Below are 19643 nucleotides of genomic sequence, written 5' to 3'. Positions count from 1 at the left end.
GACTTCCCAGGCTGGGAAGAGCCCCAGAGATGGGAGACCTCAGCTTGGAGGTTCAGCCAGCCCGGGATGTGTTTTTGCTGTCCCCTTTACTCCCATGGGGTTGCAGGTGTTCTGTTAGCAACGACCAGAGCAGAGCTGCATCAAGCCAACCCCTGCAGGGGCAGCTGGCACAGGGGAGGTCCCACCAAGCCCTGACCCTCTGCTCACCGTGTGCCACCGCCGGTCACGGTACTTGTCCTTGCTGCGGATGCGCAGTCGGCGCCCACCGATGTCCACCAGGAAGACAAAGCGCCCGTTGAAGACAAAGAGAGCCATGAAGGAGCCTCTCTCACCCGCCACGTAGAAGAGCAGCCCACTGGAGGAGTTCAGCTTCACCTCCAGGGAGAAGTAGGACCTGCAGGAACAGGGGGTGATGGGAACTCCCTCAACTGCAAAGGACACCAACCCTTCAAAACACAGTCCCTGGGGCCAAGCTTGTATGGGGTGGGCATGGAGGGAGGCTCACCTGTGCCCAAAGGAGTCTGGGATTTTGTCAAACTCCCAGCGACTGCTGGGGGCTCCCCCAAAGCGGAAGGCACCCCTGGCTGCGCGGGGCTGGGGGTGCAGCTGGCAGAGTCCGTCCTGGTCGTGGCGACGTCCCTTCGGGGCGGGCTTGCCTGGCACCTACACCAGATGTAACAAGGAATGGAGCGAGGGGAGCATCCCTGCAGGTGCCAGCAGAGGTATCCAAGAAGGGTGAGGAGGAGGATGTGGGGAGTTTTGGCAGCAGTTGGTACCTTAGGTTTCCGCCTGTCCTTCTTTGTAGTGGCTCTGAGCTGCTGTGGCTGCTCAACCCAAGGACAGCTCATGGTGACGTTGACGGTCTCCACGTTCTGCTGCAGGTCCACCACCATCTGTGGCTCTGATGTACTACACGTGGGGAGAAGAGGTCCCTGTCACCAGACCAGCTGGGAGGTGGGAAGGGGCTGAGCTCTGCACTCTGGAAGTGGCACAGAGATGCTCACCGCTTGACAAAGACATTCCCGATGCAGCCAGTGAGGTTGCTGAGGGCACTTGGGTCTGGAGAACCCCCGAGCTGGAAGAGCAGCCGCGCGTGCCGCCGGCTGGGCCCGGGGCCTGCCGTGGTGTCCTGCAGCTTGTCATCCACATACAGCCTGACCCTGCAGGGGAGCAGCAGTGGGGGCTCAGCAGGTCCCTGTGGCTGTTGGTACCCCAGTCCCAGGGCACTGCCAGGACACATACCCACGGGTGTCGCTGTAGAAGGCCACGTAGTGAGCCCTGTTGTCTGCATAGGCATTGTCTGTGGTGACTTCGGTTCCCAGCAGGTTCAAGGCCAGCTGGCCCCTCTGGAGGGATACCTGGCACGTCCCTTCCTGCAGAAAGCATCAACCCATTGCTCTCAGCAGCTGCACCTCAAAGAAGGGCCCATTTCTTCACTGCCCTCCAGGTGCTCAGGGTGCAGATCTCACTGCAGATTCACCCCCTGGCTCCGCCAAAATCCCAAGGGAAAGCAGCACCATCCCCACCCAACAGCCCCACTGCCAGGATCCCCAGGGAGCCTGCAGGTGCCCACCTGGGTGCTGTGGTGGTAGAGCAGCCCATCACGCTGGCTCGTCTGGAAGCTGAAGCCGCTGTAGAAGTCCCGCAGCCCTGGCACATCCTTCAGAGCCAGGGTCAGGTAGCCATGGCCATGGACACTGACTGAGCGGGCAATCTGTAAGAGACATCATGAAGGTAAGGTGGGATCCCTGCTCTGGCATCACAGGGGCACTGGGAGATGATGGAGGTGCTCCAGTTCTCGCTGGGTCTGGCTGGTGCTATGACCAACCAGACAGAGCACCTCACCATGATCCCTCCACACCAAGAGCTTGGGGGTTTTATGCCTGTTTCAGTGTGAATGTGCCCTGGGGGTCTCATGCTTCCTTTCCCCAGCATGCTGGCCAGGCTGCCAGGGCTTTGTGCTTACCAGGAGGTCCGAGGTGCACCCGTAGCTCACACCAACAGTGTTCATGCGCTTCAGGTCGACGTATTTGCCAAGAGCCTTCAAGCCCTTCATGCAGCCCCGGATGGGCCCACCCGTAGGGAAGATTGCTTTCAAGCTGCCAGAGAAGCAAGCAGTGTTATGAGGACAGCCTCAGGCAGGATCCAGCCCTGGAAAGGATCTGGCCCTGCAGCCCTTCAAACAGAGTGCCTGGGAAAGATCTGTGGTCGTCACAGGTATCTCCAGTGCCTCAGGCACAAGGCTGTTACAAAACACCCAGCATGGTAAAGGAGGACTCAGTGACACTCACCAGGACCTCATCCCTCCCCAGAGATTGAGATGTCATATCCTCAAAAGCTCAGGATGAGTAACAGAGGGAGGAAGACTCCCCCCAGAGCTTCTGCAGGGCACTAATAGCCCTGGATGTGGCCGAGAAAGGGCCAGTGCCACAACCAGGGACTACAGAGGGGAACATGCTGACTGTCTGACCCCATTGTGGGCTGGACCTACCTGGTGGGCAGAACAGCTGGGGGCACACCACCCAGATAGTAGGAGACAGCGTTCTCCAGGGAGTTCTCCTGCTCCACCACAAAGATGGTGAGGCGCTCCAGTCGCACCAGGATCCGCTTCTTGTTATTCATTTTGAGGAGGAAAATCTGGATCTGGAGACAGAGGATAGGAATGATCTGTCAGTCTTAGCAATTAGGTCCATCACAGAGGGCAGCACAAGGTGTCTAGTTAATGGCTCTAATCAAGGAACTTTTTGCAGCACAAAAAACAAAGGTCCATCCCCACCCCAGATGAGGAGCTCTCCCCACCAAGAGAGCTGGGCAGGCACTGCTCCCCCTTACCGCCTTGTTTGTGGTGCTGCTGATGGTGAGGGAGGAGGTGTTGCTGGGTTTTGCCATCTCCAAGCCAGAGCTGAAGTCGTAGTAAAGCACCAGCTTCCCATCCCGGATGGCCAGACACAGGAACTGACCCTGGGGAGGCAGGACAGACACTCAGCCCCATGTCCAGGTGCCCAGGATGCAGTCATGGCACTGAGCCCACCTGTCCTTTAGCACTGGTAGGAACAGGTCCCACTGCCAGTGCCCCAACATGTTGTGGTCATGGTTATTGGGGATTTATCTGCAAACAACAGCCCCATGCTGGGGCACAGGAATAACACTGCAAGCTGGAAATGCTCCTTGGAGTGCTGCCTGCCCCAGTGAACCCTGGCCCAGCTCAGAGGGTCTGTGCATGACTCCTCTCCAAGCTCTGGGGAGCCCACCCCTCCAGCACCAAACAAGTGACTGCTGTGAGGTTTGGGTCCAGCCCTCTCGTGGCCTTTCCCAATAGTGCAGAAATCCTGCTCCAAGCAGCCCTGCCACTGCCAGAGCCCACTTCTCCCTGGTGTCCTGAACTGGGAATGCCCGCAAGTGGGCCTGGGATTGTCCCAGCTCACCCACTGAGGGGTGAAGGCTCCTCAGGGGAGCAAGCACCTGCCTGGTTCTCCAGGAAGAAGATGATGCCATTGTAGGAGACCACACGGATCTCCTGTTCAAAGCGCTTGGTTGGGCCAAACTGGCTCTCAAACTTGATCTCTGCATAACCAGTGCCATCAAAGTAGGAGCCATCAGTCAGCCAGGGATCTCCTGTGGACTTGGACCTGAGACAACACACAAGAAGAGACTCAAGGCATGAATACCAAACCATTTGCCATGCTCTGGAGCAGCTGAGGCTCAGGTTAAGAGCCTTGGAGCAGAGCTGCTGTCAGCCTGGGTGCAGTGTCCTACCTTGCACAGGGCTTCTCGGCCGTGGTATCCAGCTGGAAGGTGTGCTGGAAGTTGTACAGGCTCACCACCTCCTCGTTCAGCGTGTCCAGCTCCAGGCACCCGCGGTAGTTGGGATAGCGCAAAGTGGGAGGAGGCTGGGAATGAAACCCAACAGTTAGGGCAAGTTTGATCCTGTCTTCCCCACATAATCAAGCTTTTCTGCCCCCAAGAATCTCCAAAGGCATTGCTGATAACTCATAAAACCCAACCCCACTCCCTGCTGCTTGTCTCACCGTGAAGCTGGAGGGGTAGCCACCCATGTAGAAGACCACGTTGCGTGGGTCAAGGTTGAGCAGCCCCTGCTCCCCCTTGGCCACGCTGTCTCCCTTGATCTCATGCACCGTCTGCCTCTCCACGATCACCGACATGTGTCCGTACTGCAGGATCCTGCAGCAGGGAGGGATGGTCAAAACAAGGGGATATGCCCACAGAGGAGCAAACCCTGCTCTCCTTGAGCAAAGGCTTTTCCCACCCAGCAGTACCAGAAATGGGTGCACCTCCCAGTGGGGAGCCCCAGTGCAGCAGTGCATTGAAAGAATTCAGTATTCATGTTATCAGCACTGCCATAAGGCTGAATAAACCCTCCATGATGAGCTTCATCTTTCCTCTCCCACAGACACCACCAGACCCTTCATGACCTCCACCATCTCCCTGATAGTTAGAGGTATCTCAGGGCTGATCATTTAGGAACGACTGGATAGTGGAGCCCAACACCTCTGCAAGCCCAAGGGCCTGTCTGGGTGTCTGGACTTGGGCACACCACATTACCTGCTGCAGGAGCAGTCTCCTGCTCCTTGGGATGTGCCCCAGCAGTCTCCTACCTGTTGATGCTGACAGTGGCAAACTGCTCTCCGATGTCCTCATCAACGCTCAGGGAGGTTGGCTCCTCATCACCCAGTTTGTAGATGCACTGCACTCTGCGGTCCTTGAGCACAATGCCCAGGTAGTCTCCAGTGGCCTGAATGCAGGAGAGACAGAGCCACGTGTTGGCATTTGGGACAGGCAGGAGCTCTCCGTGATGCTCCCAGGGCTGCACTGGACAAACACTCCCATTCCACTCCCCATCCACCTCCAGCCAGGCTGGTGGCTGCATGCAGGGGCTGTTTGTGTTCCCCACAAAGACATTTGGGGAGCAGGTGAGAGGCTGATGTCCAGTCAGAACCTCCCAATGATGCTCCCAACACGGGCTCCCACCACCTTCCTTCCACCCACACGTCCCCATCTCACCTCCCTGCTGCCCAGGTACAGCACGAACCGTCCCTCCTCTGCCTCGTCCTGCCGACCCCTGGGCTCAGGGTTTTGGATGTAGAATTTGAGGGATGTGTAGGCTGCCAAATCCTGCAGGTTGCTGGGCATCCGCACCTGCACACCTGAGCTGCCATTGAACTTCATAGGGACTTTCACCTGGAGGGAGAGAAATCCATCCCTGTGGCACTGAAACCACTGCTGCTGCCTGACTGGTCACTGCCAGATCTACCAAGTCAAAGCTGGAGGCTTCCCATGAGAAAGGGACCATGCCTGGTGGCCCCAGAGCTCTCCAAAATACCCTCCCAATTGCATGCTACCCTCAGGTAAGCCCTCCTTCACCCCAAGCTCTCCCCTGAGCCCACCTTGCTGGCAGCGTTCCTCGCCTGCGTGATGAGCTGTCGGATCCGCACGATGTTCTCCGACACAGTGGCGTTTTTGTTCCTCCTGTTCTCCAGTCCACTCAACTTCTCCAGCAGCAGTGGCATGGTGCTTTCCAGGCTGGACACTGGGGTTGGAGAGGAGCCAGGAGTTTTGGAGGTTAGTGAGGAAGGGAAATGTGAAGCTCAGGCAGTTTGAGACATGCAAGTCAAACCAGCAGCAACTGGGAGCAGAGTCACAAAGTGAACCCCTAGACACAGCAGCCATGATGGGGGATGTGAGAATGCTCTAGAGCATGAAGTCTCCTGCACTAAAGGTATAGGTGATATAGGCACTGCAGAGAGAAAAGAAGTAAAGGGCCAGGACTTAAAGCCCCCAGTACTGGCTGCTACCTACCTCTGCTCTTGACCTGGAGCTGCAAAGCACAGCTTCTGAAAGCACTGAGCTCCCTAGGTCACCTGTGCCAGCACTGGCTCATGCCAGACTCAGCCCTGGCAGCCCAGTGGGCTCAGCACTCACCAGATTTCCTGGCATCCTGGACTGCCTGGTTCAGATCTTCATTTCGTATGTCGCCATACTGGTCCTTCCACTCATCCAGATTCTTCTTCATGGAGCTCAGGGTATCTTCCACTCTGGCAGCTGTTTCGTTGGCCTTAGCAGGTGCTGAGTTGGGATTGTGTCCTCTGGAAAGAAAGGAGAAAAATCTCTGGGATGACCAGGAGAAGGGAGACAGCACCTTTGGGTCACAGACTGGGCATGAGGGAGGGAGCAGAGAACCAGTCCAACTACCCCAAAACAAACCTTGGTCCCTGCCCAGCATGTCCTTCACAGACTGGAGCTGGTTCAGGAGCTGCTCCTTCCTCACACGGAGGTCAGCCAGCTTGTCCTTTGCTGTCTGCAGAGTGCCTTTAATAGCTGCAATTAAAGAAATGCACGTGTTGTTGTGCAGGAGCTCGGTGCAGCCCAAAGGACATCACAACGTGCGAGGAGCCTCTCTCACCCCCATCAAGTTTCGTCTGCTCTCTCCTCACAGACTCCTCCAGGCTGCTGCTGTTCCTCCTCAGTACTTTAGAGGTGGCCTCGAGATTTTCTGATATGACATTCTGTGAAAAAAACATGGGACTCTGAAGAGGAGTTAAAGTCTCTGGCTCTAACTGCACACAAAATGCTCATTCAGATAACTGCAGTGGGAGCTGCTGCTGAGGTGTGATGGGAAGACTCAAAACCTGAGTCCAGCCCCAGCTGTGGCTGAGACTCTGCTCTCCAGCACAGAACAAAGTCGCCAAATGTCAGAGGGAAGGGGCAGTAGAGACCTAGCATGGATGTGAAAAGCTAGAGGACTGTTGAGGGACTTTAGCTTCTGCTCATCTCCACAGGGCTCCCCACAGCACGTACCATCAAGGCCTTGCTGGCTGCCTCATCAGCATCGTGGGCTGCTCGCTCGGCTTTCTTCACAGCCTCAATGATGCTGGCGTAGGCATTGGAGGCATCGATCGCCCGCTGGATAAAGCCATCCTGGTTTGTGCCCTGGATAATGCTGTGTTGGAAGATGAAGCCATCAACTCCAATGAAGACCACTCAGGCTCTTGCCCATGTTCCCACAGACAATGCCCATGTTCCCTTTGGGCTCCTCAACGTGACATGTGCTCCAGGATAAAGCTTTGGAGGTGACACCTTGCTCTTCTCTTGCCATGGTGTGGGACTGCAGTTTCCCATCCCCAACTCTGGTAGGAAACAGCCTGACTAGTGAGGGTCAGGAGCAGTGCCTCACCTGGACAGGTTCTTTGCGAGCTCATCCAGGAGCCGAGCATGTTCCTCCGCCTGCTCCACGATGGGAATCTTGCTGCTGGCTGGGGAGAACTTCTTGACCCGCTCGGTCAGGGGCAGCTTCGCCCCATCCAGCAGTGCTGCCAACTTCTCATACGCCTGCAAGGACACGTGTCACTCCTGAGGGCTGACACTCCCTTGCTCTCTGCCCATGCCAAAGTGCCTCTGCCACTCACCTCCTTCGCACGCTCCATCTTCTGTAGGAAGTCAGAGACTTGGGCCAGGGCGTTCTTGGCCATCTGCAGTGTCTCCTGCACTAGTGCATGCTGCTTTTGGAGTTCCTGGCTCTTTTGCTAGACACACAGACACAGAGTTAGGTACCAGCAGGGCTGGGGAAGAACCTCCTCACTGCCTGTCCAGGACTACCTGGTGAAGGTCTACCTGATTCTCCTCCAGGTTGTTTCGGTTCAGGCTGTTCAAGTCCTCTGTCTGCCGGGTTTTGTTCACAGCCTCGTTGAGGGCATCTCGTAGATCCATCAGCTGGGAGTTGTGCTGTGCCAGTCGGTCCTGGATGCTGCTCACCAGGTCCTGGTTGGCCTGCCAGCGGGCATGCAGCTCACTCTTCACCCGGTGCAGCACTGGGGATGGAGGAGATGAGAACTATTGCCAGTTCTGTGCTAACAGGCTCTTTCTATGCCTGGCTGTGAAAAAGCCTGGTTCAGGTCTCTCTTGGCAGGTATCAAGGCCAGAGGTGACCATCTTCTATCCCTCCCTCCCTTTCAGCCTAGATAACACAGATCTTGTCCAAGATTGCCTTCAAACCCCCAGTGCTGGTGAAAGAAATGGCATCTCTTTCAGAAAGACACATAGCCATGCCTGAAAGGCTCCAGATGATGAAGAAACCCCATCTGAAGCCTGTTCCAGTGCTTGATTACTTCCACTGTGAAAAATTACTTATTTCCAGCAAGAGCCAGTTTATAATTCCAGCTTTCAGCTGCTGAGTTATGTTTTGCCAGGGCCTGTTAATCAGAAGTTCTCACTTCCCACAGTGCCAGTGTACCTGGTTAATGCACTGCCCTCACTCCTGCAAGGATGCTCTCAGGACAGTGGAGCTACTGCTGGTTGTTACTCTGAACCCCTCTCCTGGGGCAGCAAATGTGAAAAAACATGATTGTGATTTATTCACATCACATAATAATCCTGGTTCTAAGTGTTGTCATTTTTGGTCATTAAATAGAACTACCCAGTTAGTAGTAACTAGCCAAATTTTTACTCTGCAATTTGGCTTAAGGGAAAAGAAACCACAAATGATGCCATGGGAGGGCCACAGGGGACTCTGAAACTGTAAAACTTGCTGAGGGTGTCTGTTTATTAACAGCACTCTCCAAATGTGACCATGATGTGTAGTCTCCCCACGGGCTCCAAGTCAGGCTGTCAGGAATGGCCAGACCCAGCAGGATCTGTCCCATGACACCCAGCTGGACTCACACTTTTGAGCCTCCTCGTGCTCTCGCCTTGCCAGCTCCTCCTGGCTGCCCAGATTCCTCTCCTTCATCTCCCTCAGCATGGTTTCCACCTCAAACATCTTCTGCCGGAACTCCTCGGTGGAAGTGGTGCTGGTGTTTGCTGCCCCAAATCTGACCATCTGCCGCACCAGGTCTGCAGAGAAATCCAGATCCCCTGTCAGCATTGACCAAGCCAGGTCCTTCATGATTCCCTGAGATCTTTCCACTCTTACCCCACCCCCACAAACCACAGCCAGCTTTCATGCAGCCCTTGGGCACCCAACTTGCTTGAGACCACCTGGAGACATTGCTCCGCGTTTCTGCCTCCTTGGCTGCTACCAGTAACACATGCTACATCCCAAGCATTGTTGCTTTACCTCCTCTCCCAGATCCAGCCATTCTGTTTTACTAAACCTCTCCTGAAGCTGTAAGTGCAGATTGCCTGTTTGATGCATTTTAATAACATCCACAGAAACGTACAGAAAGCCTCATCAGAGTGAAAGCTGTAATTCTGCAGGGATCTTAATTCCATTTGTATTTTCCCTTGTTCACTCCATGGCTCTAAGTGATGAAGCACTTGGTGGTTGAAACCAAGGGCATACCATGGGGAAAAAACCTCAAAGTGAAGACCCTTCTTTACATACCTTGTATGGCCCTCTGGATGCTTTGGATGTGCAGCAGGAGCTGCTCCCCACTCTGGTAGGTCTGCCTGGTGTGCTGCTCAACACGGATCACTTCTCTGTGAGTCATGGTCATCTACAACAAAAAGCACTGGCTTAGCCAAAGCACACCAAGGGCATACCATGGGGAAAAAACCTCAAAGTGAAGACCCTTCTTTACATACCTTGTATGGCCCTCTGGATGCTTTGGATGTGCAGCAGGAGCTGCTCCCCACTCTGGTAGGTCTGCCTGGTGTGCTGCTCAACACGGATCACTTCTCTGTGAGTCATGGTCATCTACAACAAAAAGCACTGGCTTAGCCAAAGCACGAGATGACATGTGATTTGTAAGCTGCTCCCAAAAGGCACACAAGGCTTGGGAATGTGCAGCTTTTGAGGCCCTCGAACCAGGAACCTAAATGAAATCAAAAGAAATCAAATCTCGTTCAGTTTATAAGTTCTCTGAAAACACAACTGCTTGTTTTCAGACTCTATATAGATTGCATCCAGGATGGACCCAGATGTTTTATGTTTCTTCCTCATATGCTCCTTCTATAAATGACATTCAATTGAATTTATTTTTACTGCTTAAAGTTGGAGACACTTCAAAAGCAAGTAGTAAATCAAGAAACAACACCATCAATATCACAAGATGTTTAACAGCTCTCCAAATGGGGAATGAAGGTAATCTCTCTTGAGCATCTAAGCTGGAGAACCTAGCACTGAAGCTTAGTGCTGGCTGGGCAGGAGATCCAACCTGCCTGCAGTGGGCTTCTCACAGCCTTCAAGGCCTTCATTTTGGTAAAAAGAGTGACTTGTGCTCTGGCAAAGGAAGATGGAGAAATACTCTACTTTGTGCTGCAGCGCGTTCAAGTCCTGTGTGAGGTCCACATTGTCATCCTCCAGCTCATCAGCCCTTTGCCTGAATTTGTTCATGGCTCTGTGGTACTCACGGAGCTGGTTCTGGAAAAAAAAAAGAAAAAAGATATGAAATCAGGCCAACAGCCAGGAAACATGGGCAGAAAGTGATGTCAAACCTCCCACGTACAGCGATGGCTGCCATCGTGCTGTTGAGGCCGTGCAGGCGAGCCCAGGCGATGGAGCTGGCGTTGAGGTTGACCAGCTGGTTGCGGATGGAGGGGAAGGACATCTCCATGCTCTGCAGATCCTCCAGCAGGAGCAGGACACAGCTGTCACACACTGCCAGGGCAACGGAGAGGTCAGCACAGGCCCTTTTCTGGGCTTCCCTCACCCCTTTCCCTAGGACCATGGGACACAGACCTTCACACTTGATGTTGTCTGGGCCGTTGGCCACGGGAATCTCATACTTGTGCATGCAGACGTCGCACTGCTTCCCAGTCAGCCCGTTGGAGCACGTGCACTCCCCAGTGCGTGGGTCGCAGGAGCCTCCTCTGCACTCACACTCTGAAGAGTTGAACAACAGGCAAAGACCCATGGCATCATTTTGTGTTTACTCCAGCTGTGCTGATCTACATGCCACTGCCAGGGGTTGCCCTCTGCAACATGCAGAGGACCTTAGACAGCAGTCATCTGTTTTCCACCTTCAACAACTGGGGCAGTACACGTGCCACCAAACCCTTGTCCTAATCCCCCACACTTGGACCCCACACTCACTTGTACAGCCTCTCTGGCTGAAGCCCCAGTAGCCTGGGGCACACTGCTGGCAGCGTGAGCCGCTGACGCCAGGTAGGCAGTTGCATTGGCCACTCTGCACATGGCAGGAGGTTTCCACAGCACCAACATCACAGTCACACCTCCGGCAGCCAGAGCATCCCTCGAAGCCATAGTATCCCTCCTAGGGAAAAACAGGACAATGCGTGACCTGTTCAGCAAACAGGCATGAGTGCCTCCCTCCTGGAGCAGTGATGTGGGACACTAGCCTTGCTTCCTACAAGTGTTTTGACCACTACAAAACTCATAGAAATGTGGCAAAGATGTGGAGCTGCAGTAAGAAGCCAGACACACCACAGCACTGCCCTGCAAACTCACCCTTTCCCTGCAATGCTCGTGCTGGATGCATTCAGGAAAATAAGGTTTACTGCAGTTTCCCAAAGGATACCACATTACTGCCTTGGCTGCAGCAGAACACTGTCTCCAGGGCTTGCTGCCAGGCTTCCTCCCATGCAAATCCAGCCTTTACCAGCTGGCTGCCAGCCCTGCTCTGCTCACAGGTCTGGGGAGGACATACCAGGGCTGCCCCTCACCCCTGACCCCAGAACAGACACCACCCCAGAGTGCAGGTGGCACTCACCTCACAGCGGTCGCAGTGCTGCCCTGTCACTCCAGTCTTGCAGTAGCACTGCCCAGTTTGTGGGTGGCAGGAGTCAGTCCCACAAGGCGAACAGTTGCACTCTGCCAGGGAAAATATGCCTGGTATTACACTGAAGAGCCTGTCAGTCACTTACAAAACTTATTCCCAATAGGGAATCCTATTTCCCCTTTATCTATCACAGTCAGAGCAAGACAGAGACTCTCTCCTCTTGGATTTGCTCCTCTTTAGAACTTATTCCCAACAATGCCTCCCAGGACAGCCCCTTTGTGAGCTGCAGTCGGGCTGCTGATCCTGAGAGGAAGAGGAGCAGGTGCTGGGAGTGGACTACACAAGCTCACACTCCCAAGGGAGCACCAGCACCTCTGCTGCAGTAACTGCCTGTGGCAAGACCCTTTCAGCCTGGATACAGTTTGGCAACTTGCATTCAGGGGTAGATTGGGAGCTATGGAGTTGTGATGCTCAAGGGCAGCTGGTTTTTTTTCTTATTATTGTCCTTAGAGGATGGCTGCAACATGCACAACCAAGAATATGACTCACTGGGACAACACATACTTTGGCCAAGGTGCTAAACACACCCACTGTCAGTCTGCCCATCCTCCCCCTTGCCCCTGTGCTTGCTGCCTGCCCCACTCACGTGTGCAGTTCTTGGCTACCACAGCGTCCCCGTAGTAGCCAGGGGCGCAGACCTCGCAGCGCGCTCCGGCCGTGTGGTGCATACACCCCGAGCAGGTGCCTGTCAGGGAGTCACAGCTGCTGAACAACATGTTGGGATCCGTGTTCCCACTGCAGTCACAGGGCTGGCACGAGCTGCCAATCACCATGGGATTGCCATAGTATCCTGGGGCACACCTGGAGAAATAGAGCAGGTTAAAACAGTGAGGGCATCAGGGGCATCCTGCAGCTCATGCCTACACTGTGCTGGAGTTGCACAATTATAATAGTAAGAACATCCAACACCTGTAACTGCTCAACCCTCAAGGATCTCAAAGCACCTTGTGTTCTGCCTCATGGTACCTTTAGCACAGGCTGCAAGTCAAGGCAAAGCACAGCTAAAGTCATACACCCAGAGTATTTCAGCAGTGCAGGCAGCAATGGGGCATTTACAGGCTGAAAAGGACTGAAGGAAATGCTGCCAGCACAAAGCACATGGGGGCAGAGCCAACTGTTTCTGCTGCAGACCTTACTAGGAGAACTTCTCCTCTGCCACAGCAGTGGCTGCATGGGACTGGTGTGTCTGAGACCCCCCAAACACGGGTGCCCTCACCCTTACCGCTCACAGTGGGGTCCAGCGTAGCCAGGCTTGCACAGGCACTGCATGTTGGAGCCCTTGTGGACACAACCGATGGCAAAACTGAAACAACAAGGGGTACACAGAACATGCAGTTAGCCCTGATGTGGTGCCAAGGCAGCTGATTACTTGTTGGGGCCCTAGGTAAGAGGCCATGGACGAGGCTGGCCTAGGGACAACTGCCCCAGTGGGACATAGCATGGTTCCCAGTGGTTAAACAGTGAGGCCAGGCAGGTAATCCCATCTGAAGGTGCTTACTTGTTGGAGGCAACTGAAAGAGGGCATGGACACCCAACACACTGCAGGGGTTCTTCAACAGAGGAGCTGCCCGTGTAGCCATCCTTACATCGCTCACAGTGGTCTCCTTCTGTGTTGTGCTGGCAATTCTGCAAGGAAAAGGCAAGCTGCAGGCTCAGCACTGACAGCAAGAGACAGTGGGTTGCACCAAAAATTCCCCACCTCAGTCCTTTGTCTTTCCCAGAACTGCCTTGCACCCTCAGCTGACCCTGAGCAAGGACCATGACTGAAACAGTATGTGCAGCTAATGATCCGATTCTGGCACAATCCTGACAGCCCAGTTAGTATGTGAAGAGCTTTTTAATCACATGCTACAGACCTCAGAACTCCAAAATATCACACTGCTTCATTGTTTACTTACAAGGCATATCCCAGAGCCTGGAAGGCACTGATCTGAGTGGCCATTGCAATGGCATGGGATGCATTTTCCCAAAAAGAGCCCCTTGGTATCCCTGTAGTAACCTGGAGCACATTCCTGAGGAGACAAAAAAAAGTCACAGAGATCTGAAAAACAGTCTGATATTTTTGGGAAAAGCAAAGAAACCAATCGAATTTCCATGCAAAATTCACACAGGGTTGTACTGATGGAGAAGAGATTAAAAGCAACGCTGAAGATTTTTCAGGACAGCTTCTTCCTGCTCCAGATCAACAGGAGATAACTGGCCAGACAGAAGGACCTATTTCCCCCTTACCTGGCAGGAGTCTCCCTGGTAGTTAGCTGGGCAAAAGCACAGCTCCACGTTGCTGGCACGGATGCCTGTAGCTGTGTCTGTTGCCTTCTCCAGGACCACATGGCGCAGGGACACGGATGAAGAGAGCTGGGAGAAGAGCGCCCGGATCTGCAGCTGTTCCAGGTTTGCCAGCACCATCATAAGCTCCTCCCTGGACACAGGGTTGTGTGTTTCCGTGTGCCTGAAGTTACCCTTAGTAGAAGAAGATCTGATGTTACTGGCAGGAAGCACAGGCACCTGAACATCCAGCCCAGGCTCCTTTTCCCTGCTGCTGGGATCTCTGCCCTTTGCATGGGTGAAACAGCTCTAGTTCTTCACAGCCAGTTCTGCTACCCGTAGGCAGCTCCTAAAATGCTGAGCTCAAAGCAATCACCCCTTTGTCTACATGCTGGTCTTGTCCTTCCAGCAGCACCTGAGCACTTCACTTGGTGTATGCAAACTCACCTCCACCAGCTGCAGCTGGCCCTGATGTATCTCCCCTGGGGATGGGTAGGTGCCTTCCAGAAACATGATGCTCATCTGATTTCCCTGAGAAAAGCAAGGAAGGTGTCAGTCATCAGTCACCTCATCCTGCTCCTGCATTAGCAGGGGGCACCAGGGAATTTCTTGGGCTGCACCTTCAGGATCACATCTGGCCGGGACTCCATGGGAATGAACACGTCGCCCCTCCGCGGGTTAGAGTGCAGCTCATAGCGCAGGTGCCCTCCGTAGGAGGAAACCTGAGGGAGAAGACAAATCCAATATGTTGCTGCAAGTCCACACCACTGAGACGTGTCAGAGCTGTCCATGTTCAACTGGAGCAGGAACAATGCCTGCATGTCAGAGGGAATGCTGCTGGAACACGTGTCGGTTGGGTCAAGGTGGTCCAGCTACCACTGTGCTCTCACCTGGTCCCCAAGGTAGGAGCTGGGTGCAACCCAGTAGAGCTCCTGGTAGGCATCTAGGAGGTTCTTGAGGTCACCAGTGACCATCTGCTCCCGCAAGCTCAGAGTTGTTGGCACCTCGTGGCGGTCACTGCTCAACAAGACCCATCCATTCATGTCGACAAACTGTGGGGGAAGAGCAACTGTGGATCTTCTAGTGGAGTTACAGAAAGTGTTTGGGTGCTGATGCTCCAGAAAATCAAGTCCCCGAGCAGCAGAAAGGGTGATAATAGGCTCACACCTCACATGCATCCTGATGAAACCACTGGAAAGCTGAGCACCTCCCCTGCCTCCCACACCATGACATGGGACCCCAGAGAATATGAAAAGGGGCTGAAAGTGGGAGATGGGCACAGGGAGACAGAGATAATCCTCCTCACAGTGTATCTCCCAGAGGGGTAGGATTAATGCAGGACAGATACCCAAGGTCAGCAGGGAGCCAGGCAGACAGGAACACCCCTGACCTGCAGGCTCTGGCCCCTCTCACCTCGGCTCGGTGTTTCTCAGCACTGCGGCAGCGATCAGTCGCACCAAAGCAGAAACACTTGGTGCAGCCCTTGGGGTTGGTGGCATCCAAAGAAAACGTCCCCAGGCGGCACTGGTCACACCTCGGGCCCTCCACGTTTTCCTGGAAGACAAGCAAAGCTCAACAGCTTCAGCAGCTTCTCACAAGGTCTCAGTGGAGGACAGGGATGGCTGTATGAATGATCAAAGCACAATGATGTGACGCTGAAGGATGATAAAGCAGTGCCTGAACAGGTTTGCTTACACAGCATCGATCAAACAGTAAATTCACCTGGAGAAAGCAGTTTGAGTTATTCTGCTGCCATGAAGGAGCAGAAGGAGTCAACAGGGCTGACAGTTTTACCTGCAACAGGCTCTGACATGGGGTTGGACTCAGACTGTCTGTCTCCCCAGTGACAGCCCAAAGAGTGAGCCTTCATGACCAGGAAAGATTGGAAGATAAGAGCTCTTCAGGGTGCTCAGAACACACCACCCTGTGGGGCTGCCTGGCTGCAGCTCAGGCAGACAGGCACTCTCCTTCTCCAGCCCTGCTCCCCGCCAGGCAGAGCAGGAGAGTCTACCCAAGGAGAAAGAAACCATGCGAAGGCAGTGAGGGACTGACCTTGCAGTGACACTGCCCTGTGACCGGGTCACACACGCTCGCCTCAGTGCCAGCCTGGTGGCACTCACAGCGCCGGCAGTCGGGGTAGTGGTAGTAGCCAGGGGCACAGAGGTCACACTGTCGCCCGATGATGTTGGGTTTGCACCTGGGTGGACACACAAGGGCAGCAGCATGAGAACCTCTGCTGTGCTGTGCAAGGAGCTTTCAGAGGTCTCCCCATCCTGTAAGTTTCCTCCCTGCAGCCTGCCAATGTGTCTCATCACTCCAGCTCAGACCAGGGATGCTGCCAGATGCCCAGACAAGACTCCCTCACCTGCACTGCCCACTGTTCACATCGCAGCCTGGCTCTGTCAGCTCCTGCACGCCGGACCGGGAGCAGTTGCAGTCCTCACAGCCGATGAGGGGGTGGCAGCCGAAGGTTTGGGGCTCACAGACAACACACTCTGGCTTCAGAGTGTGTGGGGGGCAGATGCACTGCCCTGTCACCTCATCACAGAGACGTGTCCCACAGTCACAGGCTAGAAGGGGCAGAAAAGGGCTGTGATTGGGGGAGCAAGACCTAGGAACCCAAGGAGAGCATGGGGGATGGACACGGCGCTCAACCACCCTGCGGGCAGGTGGGTTGTTTGCATGCAAGTGGAGCCATTACAGGGCTGGAAAACAGAGCCATTCCCCAAACCAGCCTCAGCCCTGTAAGAGGCAAAGCAGCAAGTGCTGGGAAAGCAGAGTGGGAGATGGGACAACTCACGTCTGCAGTTGGGGAAGCCCCAGTAGCCGGTGGCGCAGCGGGAGCACTCCCGGCCGATGACGTTGGACTTGCAGGGACACTGTCCACCAAAGGGCTCACACTGGCTGCCCCGTGCCCCAGCCTCATGGCACTGGCATGGCTGTGCCCCGTTGTTGTAGAAGAGGGAGAGTGAGACGGCAGAGTCACGGCAGAACCTTGATGATGTGCTGGGGCTGCAGGGGAAGGCAAGAGGAGTCACCATGCTGCACACCCCCCCAGACTTCTCCCCACCCCAAAATCCAGCAGGACCTCCTGCAGCAATGGGTGCTTACTAGGAGGAAGAGCCCTGTGACATGGAGATCCCTCAAATACCCACATTTTTGCTCAATAGAGAAAGAAAGCCTCAACCAACCCCCTTTTCCTGCCCTACATGAAGGGAATGTGGTTTTGCATCCTGAGGAGTGTGCAGCCTGTGAACAGCAGAGCAGCCACTCAAAGCCAAGGGTCTCACTTGATGTAGAAGCTGTTGACACCACAACTGCTGATGAAATCATAGGACTTGTCCAGGGGCTCCTCCTGCAGGTACTGAGAGCTGTAGCTGTCCTCAGGCACCACAAGGATGTAATCCTGCAAAGCAAGGGCAAGCTGGGTGAGCCAGGCTCTCAGCTGAGACAGACAGATGCGGTCCAAACTGACTCAAAGGTTCAAATGCACCCTTAACCTCTCATCCCTTGTTGGGATAGAATATAATACACAAAGTGCACAAGTACTCCAAAGACCAGGGGTCACCTCTCTATTGAGGTCTGTCCATCAGGGTCCATCTAACCCCAATGTTCCATGTGAGGAGTGATGCAAATTCACTGGAGCAAAACCAGGCAGAATACCCTCAAAGTGCAGCACTGGCTGTGCCTCAGCAGGGAGGCAGTCACTGATCATCTTAAACTTCTAGACATGAAGGCATCTGGGTTCCAATTCTGTCTTTCAGCCATTTACTCAAATTTTGGTCAAACTCTTAGTCCTGTTGCCTGAGGATAACAATGGCTACCTGCTCCCATGATGAGACCTTCCTGGACAAATGTTCCAATTCTGTCTTTCAGCCATTTACCCAAATTTTGGTCAAACTCCTAGTCCTGTTGCCTGAGGATAACAACGGCTACCTGCTCCCATGAAGAGACCTTCCTGGACAAACCAGGGTTCCAATTCTGTCTTTCAGCCATTTACTCAAATTTTGGTCAAACTCTTAGTCCTGTTGCCTGAGGATAACAATGGCTACCTGCTCCCATGATGAGACCTTCCTGGACAAATAATACTATACAGGTATAAAATATTGCAGGAATGAGGTTTATTGTGGATTATCACAAAACTATGCATGTAAAGAAACAGCCTTGTTTTGTTATCAAAACCAGACAGTGAAGGACAACTGTTATATACATAAGCTGTCTCTGTGAATCCTGCCCTCAATTCCACGCCACTAAGGTTGGTGATTGCAACTCTCCAGGGTAGTTCAGAGACTGAGTGATGGTGGGAAACATTCCTGCGGTCACACAGTGACAAAAATCCCAGGGAAAACTCCAGCCCTGCTGAAGTCCAGCATGTCCTGGGAGCTTCCCAGAGAGAGACTCACCAGCCACAGCTGCTTCCCCTCTGGCACTCGAACAACCACAGTCAGATCATTATCGGTAACATCCAGGATAATCTGGTCCTCAGAAACGACCAGGCTCCGGCACCCATAGCCATGCGGGCAGAAATTCACATTGGTCTGACCTGAAAAGACAACAAATGTTTTGGTCCCACATTTCCCTTGGAATCCTCAACACACCCTCCCAGTTTGGAAGGGATGAGTCAGTCTTGCTGTATCTTTGCGATCCCCAGAGAACCCACAGTTATCCCCTGGCATGAAAAACTTCCCAGGGTTTCTTCCTACCAGCAGCTTCCCCAAGTCCCTGCTCTTCTCACCTTGCCAGATGCGCCCACCATTGATCAACACTTCCACAGGGAAGGTGGGATGGTTGGGCTGGTAGTAGTGCAGGATGAAAGCATAGCGTCCCAGGGTCTGGATCCGGCTGTTAAACACCACTGCAGCCTGGCCCAAAACAGGAGAGCAAAGAGACAAAACTCCATGTCTGATGCCTGCAGCACTCACAGCTAGGATATTTTTATTATTGCACAAATTAGTTCTCTTATCGCACAAGTGTCAGCTCTTGAGAATCTGGTGAATCACAACCCTCATATCTCCACACTCCCTACTCTAACAGTGCCACCTGCACAGCTTTCCCTGGAATCCCAGAGAACCAGGCATGGTTGGATGGAGATAAGGCAGGTGAGACAACAGGAATTATGTTCTGAAAATGATAATTGCTAAAGCTACTCAATAGAGAGGGAAAACTTCTCCCTGTCCCATGTGTCCAGTGTCACAGTACCAGCAAACCACTCCAACCCAACTTGTGCCACTACCTGTGGGGACTGCAGGAGGATGAGCTCTGCAGTAGGGTCCATCGCTGTGGGAGGCCGAGGAGCAGGCTCCACTGGCACCCCAGATGGAGCCACATGGACAGCCTGAGCCAGAGGGACATCAGGGGCAATGGGCAGAACCTGGGCCCCCTCCAAAATGATCGACTGAGAAAGCTTCAGGAACCTTGAAGGGACACAGGAGCTGCTGTAAAACAAGGAGAAAACAGGATGTAAAGATCAAGGAAAGAGAAAGGCTTCAGGGTCCTGGCAGGAGAAACACGACCTGTAACTCCTGGTGGATTACAAAGTGTGCCTGCCAAGGAAGACCTTGCTACCAGGACCCCTAGGGTCTGGGACATGGGCTCAGCAGAAAGAACAGGAATGTGGCATAGGCTAATTTCTCTGCAAATATTTATTCAAAGTTGTGTCAAAAATTTGGATGCAGTGAGTGTCTT

The 19643-nt window shown here is 53.8% G+C and overlaps 1 protein-coding gene across 1 annotated transcript in view; it reads right to left on the bottom strand.

The window, feature by feature from the left end:
• The window catches only part of LAMA5 (laminin, alpha 5), an 80856-nt gene that overhangs the window by 1683 nt on the left and 59530 nt on the right, over nt 1–19643 (bottom strand). Inside the window, exons 29-73 of the mRNA XM_009070231.1 lie at nt 19192–19393; nt 18694–18820; nt 18362–18501; nt 17249–17364; nt 16759–16970; nt 16324–16528; nt 16011–16155; nt 15372–15512; nt 14849–15010; nt 14579–14680; nt 14406–14489; nt 13923–14153; nt 13592–13705; nt 13192–13319; nt 12916–12996; nt 12280–12494; nt 11625–11725; nt 10988–11168; nt 10634–10777; nt 10401–10552; nt 10205–10315; nt 9538–9649; nt 8677–8847; nt 7630–7826; nt 7425–7541; nt 7193–7347; nt 6817–6958; nt 6422–6524; nt 6223–6336; nt 5941–6102; nt 5406–5548; nt 5023–5199; nt 4617–4753; nt 4029–4182; nt 3757–3890; nt 3467–3629; nt 2833–2961; nt 2492–2643; nt 1967–2099; nt 1574–1714; nt 1243–1373; nt 1005–1160; nt 777–909; nt 506–663; nt 199–394 (exon numbers count right to left, since the gene is read on the bottom strand). Coding sequence (XP_009068479.1) covers nt 199–394; nt 506–663; nt 777–909; nt 1005–1160; nt 1243–1373; nt 1574–1714; nt 1967–2099; nt 2492–2643; nt 2833–2961; nt 3467–3629; nt 3757–3890; nt 4029–4182; nt 4617–4753; nt 5023–5199; nt 5406–5548; nt 5941–6102; nt 6223–6336; nt 6422–6524; nt 6817–6958; nt 7193–7347; nt 7425–7541; nt 7630–7826; nt 8677–8847; nt 9538–9649; nt 10205–10315; nt 10401–10552; nt 10634–10777; nt 10988–11168; nt 11625–11725; nt 12280–12494; nt 12916–12996; nt 13192–13319; nt 13592–13705; nt 13923–14153; nt 14406–14489; nt 14579–14680; nt 14849–15010; nt 15372–15512; nt 16011–16155; nt 16324–16528; nt 16759–16970; nt 17249–17364; nt 18362–18501; nt 18694–18820; nt 19192–19393 — 6604 coding nt within the window. The remainder of the gene's footprint in view (nt 1–198; nt 395–505; nt 664–776; nt 910–1004; nt 1161–1242; nt 1374–1573; nt 1715–1966; nt 2100–2491; nt 2644–2832; nt 2962–3466; nt 3630–3756; nt 3891–4028; nt 4183–4616; nt 4754–5022; nt 5200–5405; nt 5549–5940; nt 6103–6222; nt 6337–6421; nt 6525–6816; nt 6959–7192; nt 7348–7424; nt 7542–7629; nt 7827–8676; nt 8848–9537; nt 9650–10204; nt 10316–10400; nt 10553–10633; nt 10778–10987; nt 11169–11624; nt 11726–12279; nt 12495–12915; nt 12997–13191; nt 13320–13591; nt 13706–13922; nt 14154–14405; nt 14490–14578; nt 14681–14848; nt 15011–15371; nt 15513–16010; nt 16156–16323; nt 16529–16758; nt 16971–17248; nt 17365–18361; nt 18502–18693; nt 18821–19191; nt 19394–19643) is intronic.

Source organism: Acanthisitta chloris, unplaced genomic scaffold (genome assembly GCF_000695815.1).
Source record: "Acanthisitta chloris isolate BGI_N310 unplaced genomic scaffold, ASM69581v1 scaffold24902, whole genome shotgun sequence".
In the NCBI taxonomy this organism is placed as follows: Eukaryota; Metazoa; Chordata; class Aves; order Passeriformes; family Acanthisittidae; genus Acanthisitta; species Acanthisitta chloris.
Note: the sequence above shows the minus strand (reverse complement) of the source record. Positions and strands in the feature narration are given on the sequence as shown.